The sequence below is a fragment of the Rhinolophus sinicus genome, linkage group LG02, assembly GCF_036562045.2.
Source record: "Rhinolophus sinicus isolate RSC01 linkage group LG02, ASM3656204v1, whole genome shotgun sequence".
NCBI classification, from domain to species: domain Eukaryota; kingdom Metazoa; phylum Chordata; class Mammalia; order Chiroptera; family Rhinolophidae; genus Rhinolophus; species Rhinolophus sinicus.
Window position 1 is genome coordinate 194290937 of NC_133752.1, and position 20570 is coordinate 194311506.

Below are 20570 nucleotides of genomic sequence, written 5' to 3' on the forward strand. Positions count from 1 at the left end.
CCCCTTCGCGCGTGGCCTCTCGGGTATGGTAGTTCAGTTCTTCCGCGTGGGACGCCGCGGAGCGCGACGGTGAACTACCAGTCCCATGATGCACCGCGCCCAGAGAGCCTCCGCCGGCTCCCTCTTCGCCCTCCCTTTTCGGCTTCTGGCTCTTTCTCCCGGAGACCACAGGGCGGCGTTTATCCCGGAGCGGCCAGGGAGACTACAATTCCCTTCATGCCTTGCGGCCCACCGCCCCAGCCCTCCCGGAAAGGTGCACATTCACGTAACTTTATTGACAAAGGCTGTTACTGCCGAAGACAACGCTCTGGAGCTCTTCAGCAAGAAATAGTATCCATTTCCTGAAAGGAAAGCCTCGCCTTTTTTGTCCTATGAAATTGAAATCACGTTCCAAGCCTTCCACATAAATAGCCACAAATTACTTGATAATTAAAAGAGAAAATAGTAACCCTTTAATAGAGAAACTCTGCTACACCACCTTAACCCAAGTGGTCCACGTTAACATCAACAGGACAAACTGACATCCATCGCTCACCTCCCGATGTGATGCACTGAGAAGGTCACAGCATCACCATCCAGTCAGCAATACATGAAATTAATCTAATCATGAGGAAAAAATCAAACAAATCCAAACTGAGGAACATGCTACAGAATAACTGGTCTGTACTTTTCCAAAAAACGTCTGTGTCATGAAAGACAAAAGCTGAAAAACTGAAAAGACCCAACAACGAAATGCAATACATGGTCCTGGATTAGGTCCTGGAGTGGGGGGAATTATTATAAAGGGATATATGAGACAATTAGCAAAACTTGACTGTGTATTAGATAATAATATTGTATTTAAAACATTAAATTTATTGATTTTTTTATTACTGTACTGGGTTATGCAAAGACTGCCTTTGTTCTTGGGAAATATACTTGTATGCTGAAATTATTAAGGCCCATGATGTCTGCAACTTACTCTCAAATGGTTCAAATAAATATGTATACAGGTTTCCCTTGCTATCCAAAAGTACAGCGTTCCTCGGGGTGGCCGGTTAGCTCAGTTGATTAGAGCATGGTGCTAATAACACCAAGGTTGTCGGGGGGAAAAAAAAAAGTACACGAATATATGGTGATGGAAGGAGAACTGACTCTGGGTGATGAACACACAATGGGATTTATAGATGATGTAATACAGAATTGTACACCTGAAATCTATGTAATTTTACTAACAATTGTCACCCCAATAAATTTAATAAAATTAAAAAAAAAAAAAGTACAGTGTTCCTATAAAACCTTCCATAAGCCTCAATGGTCTAAAGCAAAGATGCAATTACCATTAATTTACATGGGAAAAAAATTTGAGTGTTCCCAAGCCCCCAAAATAACCTACCAAATCATACCAAATAACACATAAATCTGAAATAACACTAACATACTAAAGCAGGAATGAGACAATACACAGCCTATATAAAGTAGAAATAATGTATGTACAGTACAGTTTCACTTACCAGTGTATACTGTTATATTCACATAAAACCTACACACATCCTCCTGTATACTTGAATTATCTGGAGGCTACTTACAATAGCTAATACAATGTAAATGCTATGTGAATAGCTGTTATACTGTATTGTTTATGCAACAATGACAAGAAAAAAGTCTATCTGTGCAGTATGGATGCAATGATTGTAGGCCTAACTACATAGTACATGTCAGCAACAATGTAACTTTTTTTTTCAAATACTTTCCATATGTGGTTCCTTGAGTATGTCTTTTGTAAAAGTTAGTGGCATAGGTGAACTTTCGAAAAGTGGGGGATACCTGTGTGCATATATATATATATATATATATATATATATATATATATATGAGAGAGAGAGAGAGAGAGAGCCCAACTGTGACAAAATATTAACACTGAGTGAATCTGGGTGAAGAGTATCTGGGAGTTCTTTGAAGATTTTGGCCACTTTTCTGTAGGTTCGATTTTTCTAAAGTATTAGAACATAGTAGCCTTTTTTTCTTTTCACAAAAGCCTTTTAACCATTATATAAATAACAAGTGTTCATCACAAACACTTCAACCAATATAGAGCAAAATAAAGAGAAAAGTAAGCATTACTAAGAAGCTCGGGCACCCAGAGATAATCGCCATTAACATACGCAAAGTTACCTCTCACAACTGGGCCCAAGTACATGCTTTTGCACTACCTGCAATTCAGAGTTAAATATATTACTAGCTGGATCCTGTCACACATGGCTGATTTAATCTTTACAACCACAGAGGAAGGAGGCATCGTTACTACCCTTTCCAGCATAGAGCTGAGAAAACAGAAGCTCCAGACTCCTGGTTCACAGGACTACTCAGATGTAGGTCCTCTTTCCACCTTTCTTCTCCTTCTCTTCCTACAAAACCCATATCCAATGCCACCTCCTCCGGGAGGCTTTCCTACACCACTCCCGTCAGAGTGAGTTACCTTCCTCTGGGCCCCCACAGCAAGCTGCAAGCCCCCACAGTAGTCGGTCTGTGGCCTCTCTGCAGGCTTTTTCACAGAGTTAACAGTATTCTTGGCAGCTTTCTTCTCAACCTGGGAGAGCCTCTGGGACAGGTACTGTATCGATCTTGGCAGTGTCTTCTTGGGGCCAGGCCTGTCACAGGTGCTTCAGCTTTCCTCATTTGAACTGGATTTCAGTCTGGGTCACCGGATATTGGCTGACAATGAATCATCATCTGAAAAGGCTGAGATGCTCCCAATTAGACCTGATTCTATTCCTGTGCCGATTCCAGCTAGGATCCATCATATCAGTCTGGGGGTTTCTTGGGGTGATCCCCCCGCTCCCTTTTCTGGTTTTACTTCCTGGGACTTTCCTGGGCCCTCCGACAGAGATCTCTCAAAGAGGTGTGGAAGGTAGGCAGTAGAACATCTTTGGTGATCTTCCCCTTCCTTGTCTGATGGATCATAGGGTTTCCAGAATGGAAGGGAATTCTTAGCAGAAACTCAATGACCTTCAAAGGCCATGGTGGGAACGGGCCGGTGGGGCTTGCAGGGAACCAGAGTAGAAGACCTGCCTCAAGGTGTTCACATTCAAAGCTAAAACCCACAAAACCCAGCCTGACAGCACCCCTTAGCTGTCCTGATTCTATTTGTTGCTCCTGAATCTAGATTCTATCTCAAACCCCTTTACAATGGAGAGCCTGAGGTTTAAAAGGAGGAGGGGGCTTGCACAGTGAGTCAGAAGAGTCTGGAACCATCAGTGTTTCCAAGCAACACATTTGTCATCCTCTCTCTCTTTCCTTCCCTTTCTCCAACTCTCTTTTAAGTTATCACAGGAGAGCTGGTATGTTTGCCTGGCCCAAGAAGTGGACTCATACATAGCCTTTGACAGACAGATAAAGCCATCTTAGGCCACCATTTTCCTCTTTTCAATAAAAGAACTGCGGCCCAGAGGAGTAAAATAATCTACCTAAATTACACAGAAATTTAGACAAGAGATAATAGAAGCGAGATCTCTAGGCTTCTTTTCAATACACACATAATACAGGTCAATTTGTGAGTGTGAGTTGGGAATAAGGGGAGGGGAAATGCTCCAGACCTTTCTCTCTCTGTTGCAGTGTGTTTTTTGTGTTTTTTGTGTTTTTTTTAATATTTTGAAGAAAAGGCAGGCTGCCTCTCATTAAAGTTGGGTTTACTTTAACTGAGTGTTTTAAATTCCATTCTGGTGCCTGAAAACAAACTTAATTGCAAATGGAATAAATAATATGTAAGCTGATTTCCTGAAAAGCTACCAAGGCTGCACTTACCATTTAGTCAGATCAAAAACAAATGCCTGAAGTATGCCAGACACGTGAGGAATGTGGGGAGAAATTCTTAAGATCCAAACAAGTGCTCCCCTTGAGTCCCTGGAGAGAGAGATGAATGCTTGGTCACCTCCCCTGGTGGGAGGGGGGGGGTCTCTACATCCTCTGTAAAAGACAACTCAAACCATATCACCATCAGGGCTCCCTTCAGAAGGTACTCTTTTTTAAAACCTCAGTAAACAACCGTAATTAAAATAATTAATTATCTCTGTAAATAGTTATGGAGCATCTCCTTGTACCAGGCACTGCTTCAGCTCCTGAGACTCCAGTGATGAATGAGATAGAAAAGAATGGTGTCTGCAGAGGAGTTTAAATTCAGGACTAATACTTGTGAAGGGTTTCATGGTATCAAATGCTTTGGGTAGATTATTTTCTCTTTCAATAATTCTCTTGTTCCAAAATTGCAATCATTTCCTAAAAATAAAAACTGATGGTAATTTTTAAAAATTAGGATAAATGTAAAAGAGCATAAAGAAGAAAGTAAAAAATTACCTGTTTTTTTTGTTTTATTTTTAACATCGTTATGTGAATTGCTGGGTGGATGGATGGATAGGAGGATGATAAATACGTGATAAAGCAAATATTAATACAATAAAATGTTAACAATTGTAGCTTAATCTAGGGCATGTGAATATTCACTGTACAGTTCTCTCAACTTTCTGTATGCTTGAACATTTTCATAATAACATGTGAGGGACAAATGGGACCATGTTTTATCCCCTGCATTTCATCCACTGTATTATAGGTTGGTGGCTAGCCTATCTCAACCTCTAGGCCGTGGGTCCTCCCCTCTCCTTTTTTAAATAACCCTCACCTTTGAGAATCTGAATTCTATGGACAGCTTCCCAGAAAAATGTATTTTTTGTTTCTTTTTCAGTTAAGCACAAATTAACCAGTGCTTTATATGCAGAAACACACTTAATCTTCACTGTGACCCGATGGGGAAAGTATGCTTTCTATCCCCAACCTAAGCCTAAAATTGTGTGTACATCTTCAGGATCCTTTCCTAACCCCCAAAGTAAGATCCCCTGCTAGAGGGCTGGGACCTGAGACTGCGGGGACATGGGATTTCTCTGCAGTCCCAGGACCCAGAGTGGGGCCTGGCGATGAATGTTTGTCCAGTGAAGGAACATTGCACATGGTTGCAGGTAAGGTTGCTATGTGCCCAGGCCCTGCCCAGGACACGACAAGGCCTCTCTGGGGGCTGAGCCATGGCAGGCCTAAACCTGGAGCTCCCCGCAGAAGAGATAACTGCATGATGTACCTGTCAGTTTCTCTAAGATCAGATCGTGAGTGTATGACTCCCATTCTCCAGCAACCCCCTCACGTGACAGACCCTTGGGCCAGTGATGCACCCAGATTTAAGACGTCCATGTCACGGTGCAGTGGTCAGGCCTTACAGGTGGAGAGGCCTGGGGCTGAGTTCAGTCTGCCTCTTTCTTTGCCGTGTGACCTCAACCAAGGCACTTAATTGCTTTGTGTGTGTTTCTTCACCCCAAAACAGGTAAAAACAATCTCTGCCTTACAGGGTTTGGGTGAGGGTAAGAGAATCAAGATGTGCAAAGTGTTTGGCTCACAGTAACTAAGAAGTGGGGGCTGTTACTGCTATTTCAGTTTTAACATGTGGATGTGGAACACTCTGCCCAAGGACATTGGAGAAATGGCATTTCTCAAAAAACGACCTGCTCGTGCCAAGTCTTGGGGCCTTTCTCTCCTAAGCACCATCACCTCTTGTTGGGGTCTTGTAAAGAGCCGTTTACCATCTCAGGCAACTCAGATAGTTTAACAAGTTGGTGCCAAATTGAAGAGTCTGGGACTGGTGTCCGGTTGAATTCCCCCTTGAATAATGAATAGTCCTCATTTAAGGCTATGTGTTATTCCACCAGCAGTCTGGGATGGTGGAATCACCACACCATTTATCAGCTGGTGCATCTGAGGCAAGATGCAGTAATCCAACTGGGCTCAGCATTTTCATCCACCAAATGGGAATGTGATAACAATGGTGCCTAACCTGATAAGTGGTTGAGAGTGTTTCATGGTAAACTGCACAGGTGATATTGGTTCTAACATGTATACATCCCCTACCATGGACTAGGCACTGTGCTATATGCTTTACAGGAATTATTTCACTGTAATCCTTAAAACAAACTTTGTGTTGATTAGGTGTTCTTAGCCTTATTTTATAAATGAGGAAACTGATGCTGTGAGATTGCCCAGGCTCACACAGCTAGCAGGTGGCACAGCCGGGACTCCTAACAACCTTAGTTTTCTAATGCTGCCTAGGTGACATGACCACCATACCACCCAGCCTCCCTAAATCACCAGGCTGGGCCTGTGGCTGCCTTTAGCCCATGATCTTGGATGTACCACAGGTGGCTTAGGGGCCCGATCTCCCACTAAACATCAGAATCCCCAAGGCTGTATTGTCAGGAACACTGAATCAGAATCTCTGGGTGGGGGGGTGAGATTTAGAGGTCTTTATTTTACACAAACCCCACTCAAAAAGTGATTCTGAGGGTCACTGGACTCTTTCATTTCTGGACATAAACATCCATCCTTTTCATACCAGACATCGCCTTTTTGTTTGTTAAAGTACCCAGGGAAAAGATGGCACCCACAGAAGGAAGAGTTTGAGACCTTCTGACAGTGCAAGTGTGTTTTTTTCCCTTTTCAAGGCTCCTTTAAAGTACATACGCTTAGAAAGCGTAGGAGGCCGTGTAAAACACCTGGAGTCAGAATTGCCACCTTGGATGAGTCACTTAATGGTGAGCCTCAGTTTTCCATCTGTAAAATGGACATGCTAAAACCAATCTACCAAGATTATTGTGGAATTAAATAAGCAAACACAACACCAGTTTCTCTTCCCTCCTAGTATTTACCACAGTGTGTTTAAAATTTGTCTCAGTGATGTATCTCCACTTCCTAAGACTGTGTCTGGCACAAATATTTGTGGAAGAGATAACATTTGTAAAGATAAAGTCTGTTTGGTGGCCGGTTATCTCAGTTGGTTAGAGTGCAGTGCTCTTAACAACAAGGTTGCTGGTTCAATCCCCACATGGGCCACTGTGAGCTGTGCCCTTCACAACTAGATTGAAACAACTACTTGACTTGGAGTTGATGGGTGGGTTCTGGAAAAACACACTTAAAATAAACTGGGGAAAAAAAAAAGGTTAAAAAAAAAAGAAAGTCTGTCAGGCTCACAGCTGATCCTCAATAAGAAACAAATATATATATACACACATACATATCGGGGGTGCCAAAAAAATGTAAGTATACACATGACTTGTGTTCATCTTTTGTTATTGGTATATATTGAGCATTACAATTGTAATAGTTTTTCCCTTTCTTAAAAAGTGTATACATTTTTTGGCACCCTCTCTATATATACATACGTGTATGTAAAATGAAGAGGGGGAAATTTGAGGGAACTCTCATCCATCAGTTGGGCAGGTAGTGGGAGGGTGGAATGACAGACATTGTATTTGGAATCTGAAGCTCTGGGTTCAAATCCAACTTGGCCCTGGCCAGCTCTGAGGCAGAGCCAGGATTCTCACAGCTGGTCTCTCCTTTGGTAATCTCCCCTCACCTTTTGGGTCTTCTAAGAAGCCTCAAATCCTTTCGGGAAAGATCGCATACATTAACAAACCAGCCTAGTGAGATCCTCGTTCCACTCTGAGCCTCCGGTCTTCATCCGTGGAAAGGACACAACGCAGTTAGGGTTTTCGGGAGCTTTCAGTGAAAGCTCCTGGAAACCTGGGGCTTTTTACACATGTGGGGAAGGGCGGGGGCGCCGAGTCGGACCAGCATCCGCCCAGAAATGGAGAATTGCCAAAAGAAAAAGCCCTAAAAGGAAAGGGCACTTAGAGAAAATAAAGGTGAATTCCAGGCATGAGCCTTCCAGGGGGAAAGGGGGACTTCCCCGCCCCTTGGGCTCCCAGGTGCGCCGCCCGCGCCGCCCACCCGGCGCCAGGCGAGGGGAGCCGCGCTAGGACCGGAGGAGGAAGCTCTGCTGGGAGACTGACGGGGCCTCCAGCGGGCGCTGCCGCGAGCGGCCGGCGGAGGGGCTGGAAATGAAAGTACAGCGCTCCGGAGCCACATGGACGGAGCTGCCCGGGCGGCGGCGCCGGGAGCAGGATGCGGCCGCCCGTAATTAAATAGCATTTACTCTTATTATTACTAATAATAATAACGTAATCATACCTCTAGTCATAGCATACCATTTATCGGGCTCGGCGCAGGCCCGCGGGGAGCGCAGCCCGGCCGAGGTGAGTGCTGCGCGCGGCCCGCGCCCGGCGGGGCAGAGGCCGGGGCCCGATCGCGTCGGGGCGGCCGGCGGGAGGGCGCGGGGGCCGGGGCCGCGAGGGCCGGGGCGGCGCGGGGAGCCCTGGCCAGGCTGGAGCTGCGCGGGGCCACCTGGAAAGTGCATTTGGCAGAGATAAAGGAAGGGCCCCCAAATCCCCATTTCCTCCTATTTGGGGGCTCCCCCTCGCGGTCCCCGTGCCCTGCCCCAAAGTTTCAAAGTTATTGTGCGGCTGGGGGCACCTGCCGCTGGGTGCTTTGGCCGCCCCTCCAGCTCCCACGGGGGGTGCCTGGGAATTTTCTTTCGTGAGGGGCTCTCCCCTCGGCGTCCGGAGCTTTGGGATGCGCAGATGCGTCGCCGACCCCTGTGAAGGGGGTCGAGGGGGCTGGAGGGGGCGTCGCTGGCAGTGCACCCCTGCCTTTTGTATGCTCCTTGGCCCCGCAGCGCCAGGAGCTTGAGGAAGGGACCGCAACGAGGGCCGAGGATCGCGGCCGCCGACGGGCCACCCCTGCCGGCTGCGGCGGGCACGCGAGCCCGGGGATCCGGGGCCTGCTGCCCGGCCCCGGGGGAAAGGGCAGCAGGAAGGGGGGCGCGGTCTGGGCGGGGGGGCATTTCCGGTGGCGGGATCAGTCCCTGGGCTCTGAAGCCTGCGAGGGGCCCGTCGCGGGTCAGGGAGCACAAGGGGTCTGCGGGGAATGGCCTCAGCGCCTGGGGGCGTCCCCGGGAGATGGGTGCCTGGGAGCTGCGACCCCGGCCTCGGACCCTCCTCCGATCCTCAGCGGGTCTCTGAGACCCCTCCGGGCTTGCTCCCTCCTTTTACCCCTTACCCCTTAAAATCTGCCTGGCTCGGGTGTTAAGGTGCTTGGTTTGGGGGTCTTTCACAGAGACAAAGCAGTTTTCCCAGGGGGAAAAACATCATGTGAAACAATTCACCGACAGACCCTGGTGGCTGTGATGCCAACACGACATTAGTGGGCGAGAGTCGGGCTGGGGTGGGGGGTGGGGAGCTGGAGAAGGGGGCTGGGCTGTGAGTGGGGGACTGGGGGCCCACAGCAGCTTTGTCGGGGACTTCATTTTTCTGGGGGTTGCTTACTGGGACTTTAGTTCCTAGGTACTAGACTTTGAACCCCAACTTCTGACCATTTTCCTCAGCGCCTGTAATTTATCAAGTCTTGTGAAAATAGCATTTTCACACACGTGCGGTAATTATAGTACATCTAATCTAGCAAGTGTTGAACACAAAATGCCAGCGGAGTCTTCAGTTCTACTACCGAGACTCTCCCCACATACAAACCGTACCCACTGTGTCTTCTTTCTCCATTTTCCCTTCTGTAGAAATTGAACTGCAAGCTAGGAATGATGCCGGGCTAAAGCACAATTGGAACAGGTTTGGGGTGTGAGGTGCCTTAAGCTGGGAAGGAGAACCCGTGTCTAGGAGGGAGGAGGTCTGAGGATGGGAGAGAGATTTTTTCATCCCTGAGCTGGGATGAGGTTTGTGTTCCATGGCTGCCGTGAATCCAAGGCTGTTGACTTTTTGTTTTGGATGGACAGTTAATGTGGGGTTGGGTGGATTCTTTGGGGCGAAGACGCTCTGTGGGATGAGCTGATCTCAGGTGTAGGCAAGTTGAGGCATCAGTAGGTTTGGATTTGAGAATCTGAAAATAATAATCCCTTAAATAGCACTTTTTAGTGTATAACAAAAGGGCTTTCACATTTGCTGGCTCATGCGTCCTCCATGGCAACCATGTCAGGTAGACATTTTTCAATCCTCATTTTCCAGGTGAGAAATCCTGAGGCTTTGAGAATTGAATATCTTGCCGGAAAGTCACATAGCAGAGCTAGGATTCCGCCTGGTTTTCTGACTCCAAATCCTCACCCTTTCCCAGAGTCCTGGGCCACCTTAGCAAGTTACTTTCCCAATGCTGCCTGTGAGCAGGCTTGGGGCTGAGTTTGCTTGTCCCTTTGAGTCTGGCTGGAAAGAGAAAGTTAACTGTAGTGAACCAGTGAGACAACAAGGAAATGACCGATACTGGGAGTCAATACCATGCAAGTGGACAGAAGGGAGAGCTCTTAGGGTGACCTGAAAACCTTAGGGAAGGCTTCTTCCCACAAGTGGGGCTTAAGAGACTGGGGAGGCTTGGCCGGGGTAGAGAAGAGGAAGGAGTTCCTGGGCTCACCACAGTTGCCCCTGCACTGGGAGGTTGATGTGCTGTCTCTCTAATTCTTACAGTGGCTGCATGAGGGGTTGGGCATTATTATCCCCATTTCAAAGCTGAAGAAACTGAGGAATACAGGATTTATTTGGCTGGCCCAAGGTCACCCAGATAGATTTGAATCCAGGCCTGTGTGACTGTTGAGTGTACTACATCAGAATGGTGTCAGAATTGGACACCATTCAACCACCAGAATTGGACCACCTCCAACTCAGATATGTAGACAAGAACAGAGACCAGGATGGGGTAAACTGGCAAATGCAACAGGGGTAGTGGCTTAAGCTAAAAGGTCAGGGAGCTTTATTAAAATCGCCCTCTGTCCCAGGGCCTCGAGGGGCTGGCCCAGTGAAAGGAAGTACTCTCAAGAGATTTCTGGAAGCATGACTGGAGAAGGCAGAATGGTGGTGGAAGGAGGACGGGGCCCTGCGCGTGGAGTTCTAGTCTAAGTTCAGTTCCTTGGTGCCTGCTGGATGCCTTGGAGGAACTTGTGGCTGGGACAGGAGAAAGGTATGGATGCTTCACCAAGGACAGGAACTGGGTCTGATGCGCCCCTGCGCTCCAGGCCCCAGTGGAGGTGCCAGGAGGAGTCACTCAGCCATTGTGTTGTCAAAGTGAATTATGCCCCACTGGAGAGGAAGAAGGTTTATTTAGCCTGGGGGTAGAAGGACTTCCTAGAAGACGGGCCATTTGAACATTTGAACGATGGCTTCCGAAAGGCCAGACAGAGCATTCTAAGGAGATGCACTGAGACAAAGGGACAAAGGATAAAAGCAGAGCCACATAAAGAAGGAAAGGCAGCTCCTCTGGTACGGCCACGATATACGCCGCAGGTATACGTTCCGGTTCAAGTCTGGCTCCGCCACCAAGGTCCCTTGGGTTCTCTGGGCCTAAGTTTTCCTTTCTGAAGCCTGAGATTTGATGATGTTTGATGGTATCCTGTGGGAGAAGCCCAGTGCCTAGGGATCGGGACGGGAAACTCAGATGAGAGGAACTAGAGGGGCTTGTAAATTTTTAATAATTTAACAAACACACATCCAGCAAATGACCTGATGGTCAGGCCCTGTTGTGAGTGCTTTTTCCTAGATTAGCTTATTTAATCTTTATAACAGCCCTATAGGAAGGCACTATAATTATCCCCATTTTGCATGTGAAGAAACTGTGGCACAGAGAGGTTAAGTGACATTGTGTAAGAGGCAGAGCTAGAGAGCAAACCCAGGGAGTCCAGCTTTTGAGTGGGCCCAGTGTGGGCCTAGGTATGGCTGGGAGAGAGGAGAGGGGTCTGATGGGGTCAGATTTCAGACGGCAGGAAGGTCAGAATGCAACAGAGGAAGTCAGGCTGCACCGTGGAGCTGGAACCTCAACCTGGGTTGATGAAGTGACAGCTCTGTGTCAACTCCCAGGAGCCTCCACAGAAGCCAGCTCCTTTCATCACATTTAATGGCCCATAGAAAATGGGCTTGTTTTCCTTTCTCTGTCATCACCAGCTACAGGGCTGCCTCCTGCTTTATTTATTTCCCTTGGTCAGTCTGTTTGTTGCAAGCTCCTGATGGCTTCTGCAGGTGTGTGAGCACTGTTTGCCCCTCAGGCAGTTGAGACCCAGAGGAAGGGGCAGCAGCATTTCTGATTCAGAACCTATCTGCAGCCTCCAGCAGGTCAGCATCAACTCCTGGGCCCTTGTCAGAGGCCAAGACACTGGCTCAATGTAACGGTGGCAATAGTGACAGCAGCCACCGCCTATTTACCGCTGCCTTGTGCCAGGCATGACAGGCTCCCAAGCCCAAGGTCTTAGCTGCCATGCAGGAGAGATGTCTTCAAGCTTTTCAGTCTCCACAAAGCTCTTATCTGTCTGGAAATCCTGATTATCTAACATTTGTATTGAGCTTTTTCCCACAGTCTTTCATCAATCCTCATAACTGTCCTTCAAGGTGACATCCCTGTTTTACAGAAGAAAACCAAGGGGTCACCTGCCCTCAAGCTCTTCCTACCCTGTCCACAACTGTGACAGAAAGGGAAGAGCATGTCAGATTCCCTGAGACCAAGAACTATGCCCTCCACGTCGTGCCAGAGTCAGCCAGTGAGCGGCCGTTGAGCACTTCCTGTAAGGGCTGCAGCGTAGGTCAAGGCTGTAGCGTAGGTCAAGGCTGTGACCCTTCTGGGGCTTTCGGAGGTTCATCTGTGCTCATGTTCTCTGCAGCATTTGGTGTCATACTCTGTCCCTCTGCAGGCAGAGGAATGCAGGGCAGGGAGTCCAAAGTCCTGAGTTTCATTTTCAGCTCCAGCACACGCTAGCTGTGTGATCTGGGCATGCTCATTTCATTAGGCTGGGCCTCAGCTTCCTGTTCTGTGAAATGGCCTCGCTGATTCAGTCCCCTCTGCCTCGGGTTTGCTGTGAGTTTCAAGTGAAGGGGCTTTAAAAAAACTATAAAGACCACCCGATGTCTTTATAGGGCATGGTTGTGGTTGCCATGAGCATTTAATAACCTCCAGAATGTTCCTGAATCATCTCCCCTGCCCACCTTGAGCCAGGCCCAGACCACTGCAGTAGCCTCCTAGCTAATCTTCCAGCTTCCCCTTTTGTTATCCATCCTCAATGCAGCAGCCAAACGGATCATCTCAAGATTGAAACGGACCCTGTCACTCTGCTGAAAACCTTCCCGTGGTCTCCTCACACGTGCAGAACACAGAGCTGGCTCTCCAGTGTGACCTACGTGGGGCGCAATGATGGCCTCAGCCTGCCCCTCGCACCTCGCTTCCTACTTGGCTTGCCTTCGCTCCAGCGCTGCAATCCCGCTGCCCTTCTGTCTTTTCCTTGAACATTCTAAGCTCATTCCCGTCTCAGGGCTGTTGCCTTTACTGTACCCTCTGCCCAGTGCACTCTTACCACCTCCCATGTTCCCGTGGCTGGCTGCTTTGTCTGTCAAATGCCACCTCCTCGGAGGCGCCTTCCCTAAGCTCCCACACCGTCCCCATCACTCCCTGCCACGTTTCCTATTTTAGTTTCTTTGTAACTCTTATCTGTATCTTTCCTTGTCCTGTGCTTTTAACACTGACCTGTTTGTCTTCCCATGCCTGGAACACCAGCTCCACAAGGCCAGGGACTTTATTACCCTTGTTCCCCGGCATCTGGCAGAGCCCCTTGCATATGAAGGTGTTCTGTGGTTATTTGTTAAATAAATAATAGTAGCAGGGTGTTCCAGAACAGCCCTTGCCAAAAAAGAATGGCCTACACAGAAACTGCAAAGAAATCCATGTTGGCTGATTGAAAAGTACTTACAGGCTGATTTTGTAAGTTGCTGGGTGCTCTAACAGCGTCAGCTCAGCAGAAACACAAATTTCTGACCTCTGTGCGGGGCATACTACAGAAATCTGCAGACTAGTCTTGCAAGGTGGGTATCATTAGCTCCATCTTGCAAATGACAAAACTGAGGCTCAGAGCGGTGCCTTGAAAGCTAGTGTGGGACAGTGCTGGGATCCGAACCCAGGGCAGGCCGCTGCAGGGCTCTGGGCTCCTTGCAGGGCCAGCCCAGACCCTGCCTGTCTTCAGGCAGCGAAGTAGGCAGAGCAAGGATTTCTGAGCTCCCAGGAGTCGGAGCAGTGACTTCTCTCAATTGCTCAAAAGAAAGCAAGTATTCCACAATGTTAAGGCACTCTGAGCTATGGGACTCCAGGTGTTTTCTGTTTTGTTAGATTTGCCCATCATTCTCAAGGGTTGTACAATGAGCTTCTGTTACTTTTCTATTAAAAAAAAAAAAGAGAAAGATTTACTGTTTAAACTTGAGCACGACGATGGCTGGCTAGTGGGTAGTGATGAGACAGGGGCCTGGGCCCCTGGAGACAAGAAATGGAGAGACGTGGGTTTCAGCCCTTCCTGTGCAGCTTGGCTCCCAGGTTGTTGGGAGCATAAGATAAGATTATGAAAGCTAAAGTTCTTTGTAACCAAACACTGCGGGCAGTTTGCTCTGCTGCTGACTCTTCTTTTGGTTTGTGGTTTATGGGGGAGGCCTGGGGGAAATTTCCTGAACTTTGGTTTTGGTTCAAGGTGGCCTGTTAAAAGTAAACAAAGGGCAAGTTGCTGAAGTTGGGCATTCCACTTCCATTTTCGTTCTGATAGGGTAGGTAGACTGACAGACATGTGCAGGAGAAAGCGAGAGCTGGCCCCGGTTAGAAAGGCCGTTGCTGCAGCTCCTACTTGGATCAAGACCCCTGGCAGCTGCCCTCATTTAGGGCACCATTGCCTTACTCGCCCAGCAGGATTCCCGCTTCCACATACCTCTAAGCCAAAGGGATGTGCTGTTAAAAGCCAGATAAGGGAGGAAGACATCCCACTTCTCAGAGTATACATCCTGTTTCTCAGGACCATTTTGGTGAGCTTCTCAAACAGATCATAAAAAGAAAATTGACAGAAACTACCTTGAGAACCAAAAGGGAGGATGGGGCACCTCAGCAGGAGAGAAAGAAAGAGAAGGGAGAGGGGGACGCAATTCTACCCATAGAAATAACAGCCTTCATACAATGTAAGAGCCGCCTTTCCCCCTCTTGGGATTGGTCCGCTCCACATCTTGGAGTACATCTGTCTTTACTAATAAACTTTGTACTACCCTGTTCCTGCACAAAACACTGTCTCTCGACTGAATTTTTTTCCCTCGAGAAGACAAGAGCCAAAGAAAATCATCACAACCCTAACAGGTGGTTCCCGGTGGAGCCTGGGGCAATGCCAGTACGTCCAGCTGTCTCCCCCAGGAGTCGTGTGGCCTTGGGCTAGTCAGGACTGCCAAGCCTCAGTTTTTTTGTTTTTAAGACTTTTTTTTTTTTTTTAAGCCTTGCTTTTCTGTTGAAAGTGCGGATAATAACACCTACTTTTGAGATTATCACAGGGATAAAACCATAATTCCTTCGAATAGGGCTGCTGAGCCATTGCTGCAGCACAGACCCTGCAGGCAGCCTGGGGAAGCCTTCTCAGAAAGGTGTTTTTAAATGCATTGAACATAAAATACACAGGATTACAGGGGAAACCAGTTCTGTTGAACTGTAGCTGTGCTTTTCTATCAATGCCCTCAAAACGAGACCTAGCCGTGATTTTAACATAACTACTGTGATTTCAAAGTTGTGGTGAGCATGACGAGCAATATTTGGTTATGTCTCCAGGAGCTGAAATGTGACAAGCAAAGAGAGGTGATCTCTAGCCCTGACACTTACTGTGGTGTCCTGTGTACGTTCATAATGGAGGGAATGCTAAATATCAGGCAGGGGTTAGTGAAAAAAACTTGTAAATGCTTTCCCATCCAAGTGCACGGCCCCTGAATTCTCTCTGCGAGCCCCAGGTTCAAAATCCCTGCCATAAGGTGCTTGACACCCAGTGGGTCGTCTCCAGAAAGGAGCCGAGACCCCTCCCAACCTTCTTGGACTAGAGGGTCCTCAGGTGGACAGGCAGGGCACATGAGGGCAGTGGGGGAGGGATCACTGCAGACCTGGAACGCTGACAGGTGATGGCGAAATTAAACCTTTCCTGGTCCCTGAGTAAGCCATCGAGGGCCCGTGAGTCAGAAGTGCCAGGGACCCTTGCAGATGACATAAGCTCAGGGAGCGTTTACGTGTGTGGCAGGTCTGCAGTCTGCACTGAACCTGGGGCAGGTGAGTGCCAGGTGGGCAGAGTGTGGGAGGAGGCTGGAGGCACCCTGTGGGGGTGGGTTGGGAGACGGCTAGGGGGGCTCCAGAGTCCAACTGCCAGGATTCACATCCCAGCTCTGTCACTCTAGCAGGTTACTTCCCCTCCCTGTGCCTTGCTTTCCTCATCTGTAAAATGGGGTGACAATAGCGCTTTTCTTATGGGGTGTTGTGAGGATTAAGTATTATATTTAAAACTCCCAGAATAATAACTGGTAGGAGGAAGTGCTTAATAAATGAGGACTAAAATCAGCTTCTACACACTGTTATTCTAGGATTTGTGAGACTCCACTTACTCAGAACAGGTCCCTGAGCCCGGCTTCTCTGTGCTGCCCAGAGATGAATCAGATGCAGCCTCTGCCTTCCAGGAGCTCAGTTTAGGGAGAGATGGGATGTAAGCACATAGTTTCAGTTAACTAGGATAAGTACAGTGGTTGTGCTGGGCTTGGGGTGCTGTGCTAGAGTAGGTTGGGGAAGGCAGGCTTCCTGGGAGAGGAGCCACCCCAGCTGAGCTTTGCAGAAGCTCTGGGCACTGGCCAGGTGGGAAGGAAGCAGGTGTGGAAAGGTTTCAGACAGAACGGGCAGCTTGATTGAGAAGCCAATAGGCTGACGCTACCGGAGTGTAACTTCCCAGGCTGGTCAGGGCATCGGGTGGGAGTGAAGGCCCTGCCCTGCAGAGCTGTGTGCCCGGGAAAAGCAGCTTGGCATTCGTCCTGGTAGTGGGTGTCATGGAAGGGTTCGTTTGTTTAACTTTTTATTCACAGGAAGGTGTAAAAATACCAGGGTTTCCTTCACCCAGCTTCCCCCGATGATAATATATGGTTGTATCTTATCAAAACCAGAAAATTGGCATTGATACATTACTAGACTGCACGATGTATTCAGTTTTCACCTTTTTTAAAACCTGCATTCACTTACGTGTGCATGTGTGCACACTCAGAGGGTTTTGAGCAGAAGAGTGACACTGACACACGTGTTAGACAGACAGCCTTGACGCCCAAATGGCAGCAGATTGGAGGGGGCTCATTGGAGCCTTTTGGCAAGAGATGATGAGGGCCTGAAGATAGCTGAGGTTGTGGAGACGACGGGAGGAGCTCAGAGTGGAGAAACGTTTCAGAGGTAAAGGTGGAAAGAGTTGAGGACTGACGGGACAGGGAGGGGGCTGGAGCTATGGCTAGCGTTGGTGTAATGGAGGAAGAGCAGGATTGAGGAGAAGCTGCTGAGTTAAGTCTGAAAAGTGTTGTTGCAGGAGCAACCAATCCAGCTGGGATTGGGCAACAGAGAGAACTTTCTGGACATAGAGGCATCTGAGCTGGGTTTTAAGGATAAATAGGAGTTGGCTGGGTGTGTGTTGATGGTGAGAGAGGTGGCCTAGGATTAGGAAAGGCAAGGAGGTCATAAGCAGCCTGGTGTTGGACGTCCAGGTAGCACTGCCCAGAAGGTAAGAGTTATGAATCTGAAATATTGGGGAGGGGGTGAGCCTGGTGGGAGGAATAGATTTGTGAGTCAGTGACATGACTCGAGATCATGAAATGCAAGAGCTCCTCTGGGGAGAACATGTGGAGTGAGGAGAGCGGGAGCGCTGCTCCTTAAATGGGAGCCCAGGCACATGGGTCATGAGACCTGGGCAGAGGAAGAGGGGCCCCAAACAGACAGAGCAGGAGTGACGAGAGGTGTGAGGACCTGGCCGATGAAGCCAAGTCCTGGAAAAGGCGAGTGAAAAACTATCCCTCGACTGGACTTGACAACTAGGAGGTCCCTGGGATGGGGAGGACCCTTGGCCAGCACCTGCTGTGGAGTGGGAGTGGAGTGGGAGACGAGGATGTGCAGAGCGTGTCGACAACTCTGTCACGAAACGTGACCGAGAATGCGAGGAGAGGTTGTGCAGCAGTCAAAAGGGCCTTTAGGACCTGGGAGGAATTGTTTGGCGGTGGGGGAGACCTGAGCCTGTTGACAGGCTGAGGGGTCTTGGGACTGGATCTGATTGCTTAATGGGCGACAGTAAGGGTGATGGTGATGTGTGTGGGCTCGGGCGCCAGGCTGCTGGGTTTGAATCCTGGCTTCCCTGTGTACCAGCTGTGTGACTTTGGGCAAGTCACTTAACTTCTCTGTGCCTCTGTTTTCTCTGCAAAATGGGAATGCTAGCAGTCCCTATCTCACAGGGTTGTGCTGGAGGTAAGGGTTAAGGAAGGTATGACATGCATAGTGATCATGGCAGCCCCTGGTACCTGTAACCACTCAGCAAATGTTAATTTGATTACTAATGTCTCTGATTATTAATTACCTGATTATTAATGTCTCTCAGTGTCAGTTTTTCTCATTAACTCATTCAACACTTATCCATTCTTATCTATATACAGTCTGAGTTGGATAAGTCTATATTCATTTGTCTATTTATTTTACCGCCTTTATGGAGATGGTGCACCTAGGGCTGAGTGGAGAGGCTGCGGGGGTGTGTGTGAAAGGAGGGTGGCCCAGGTTCAAATCCTGCCTCAGCTGCATGCCAGCTCAGAATAGTTCAGGGCTTCCTGAACTTCCGCTTCTTGGTAAAAGGGGGACAGAATGACACCTGCCTCACTGTGCTGTTGAAGATGCAAGAAGGTCCTTACACAGAGTACCTGGCACGTACACGGTGCTACACTGTAGCTATAATCACTGGCGTTATTTCGCATTTTCTATGTCTCTTCTCCCCATACTGAGTTTGATTGTAAAACAAAGATTTTTCCTTGAACTTGAGGGTGTACCGCGTAGGACTGCAGTCCAAGCCATGTGTGGAGAAGGGCAGGGGGCCTTCATGCAGCCCCTTGCCCGTCAAAGGCACTGTACAAACTTGGAGTCTAGTGGGATGTGGGCGTGGAGGGCAGGAGCTGGGTGGCCTGGTACAGACAGTCTTTGGAGACCCTGAGACAGGTCTGCCCTCAGTGACTCCCCTCTGCACCTGTGAAATGGGATGAGAGTGGGAGTGAGAAAGTACACAGTAGGGGAGGCAGACGGCCACTGGCCCCTGCTGATTATCTGACGGACTGTTCTCTCCCCAGAGACTGATGGAGAGGCAGAGACGGAAGGCGGACATCGAGAAGGGGCTGCAGTTCATTCAGTGAGTGCGCGCTGGGCAGGCCGGGCAGCGAGGGTCCTCTGAAGGCGACGCCCGAAGCACACAGGCTCTCTCCAGCTCTCCTTTTCTTGCTCCCTTCCTAGCGCATGCTAGGGGTTTTTAAACCCCACATGTGTGCCATGAACCCCACATGCACACACGCTCCCTGGTCCTGTTTACCCTTTGGTCTTGTCCAGTGTACCATTTTATCCCCCACATACGTTCGTTAATTCTCTTGCTTGCCTATGTGCATCTTATAATAAATCAAGAGCCCTTGTTTAATGAGCACATCTTTCAGGCTCTGTGCTGGGCCCTTCACATCCATGATTTTTAAATCTTCACAACAGCCCAGGAAAGTCAGTGGTCTTATCTCCATTTTGCAGGTGAGAAAGCTGAGGTTCTGAGATAAGGAACTGGTTTAAAGTCACACAGCTACTAAGTCACAGGATTCTAACTTGGGACTGGCTGACTCTAAAACCACCTTTCTTTCCATTATGTGCTGCCCAGTACCCACATGCTCTATATGTATGTTTTCATTTTGTTTCTTTACACACAAAACATTTTCACGACCGTTTTTTCTCTCTCTGAGGCCGTGAATGAAGTGTAAGCTTCAGGGCTCCTCACTTGCACGGGTCCCTTCTGCTGCCCTGGGAGGCTCCTCAGTCAGTCTGTGTTCTTTTTCTTCGATAGGACTCCCTACAAAACGGGGATTTGCATCTACAGAGCTTCCTAGAAACGCCTCAATTTTGGTGTCTCGCTCAGACCCGTAAAACATGACCTGCCTCTTCACCACACAGAGGCCCTTTGCTCACATGGTATCTGCGTTGTTCTCCCAGAGCTCATGTTTATATTTACATCACACTCTCTCTTCCTCGACTGGCACCGCGGTCACTGTACCCGGCTGTGGCCTGGTCGGCAGAGCTGTGGCCCACTCCTCTCTCTTCACTGGGAGCCAGTCTCCTTCCACTTGCAGGAGGGCCCTGGTTTGGGAAGTGCTCAGGTAGTTTCCAGAGACCAGTCTTTTGAACAAGGTGAACCTGGAGAGCACTGTCTTTCATAAGGATTCTGGCTTTAATGGAATCACTGATTTCCATGGAGCTGGACCTCTGAGCCCACCTCCCAGCTCCTCTACTTCCTGGGTGGTCAAGTCCCTGTCCCGCTCTGAACGTCTCTTTTCCTCTCTGTGACGTGAGGGCCTGAGCTTCCCTCCCAGCTCAGCCATTCAGGCTGACAGATGTGCCTCAGTTCTCCTGGGCTGACACTTTCTTCCATACGGAGCTGGCATTTTGATGGCCACAGGAGAAGCGAGGGTGCCCAAGAGCCATCTACTTTGTTGAGTCTGGTGTGATGGGTTGACAGGCTCTGAGTGCACCTGGCACTGGTTGGATTCATGTGTGTTTTGTGGGAAGGGACAGGAGAAGGGGACCTGAGATGGACTTTGGGTGCCACCTGTGGGCCT

General features: G+C 48.7%; 1 protein-coding gene across 3 annotated transcripts in view; it reads left to right on the forward strand.

The window, feature by feature from the left end:
* The first annotated feature begins 7697 nt into the window (after window positions 1-7697).
* ZC3H7B (zinc finger CCCH-type containing 7B) overlaps window positions 7698-20570 on the forward strand; it is a 35987-nt gene continuing 23114 nt past the window's right edge. The window contains exons 1-2 of one of the 3 annotated variants that reach the window (XM_019734450.2): window positions 7698-8105; window positions 19056-19114. In XM_019734450.2, the coding sequence (XP_019590009.2) occupies window positions 19062-19114 (53 nt within the window). In that variant the 5' untranslated portion in view covers window positions 7698-8105; window positions 19056-19061. The remainder of the gene's footprint in view (window positions 8106-19055; window positions 19115-20570) is intronic. The other 2 variants (XM_074326457.1, XM_019734449.2) reach the window with 2 other exon arrangements.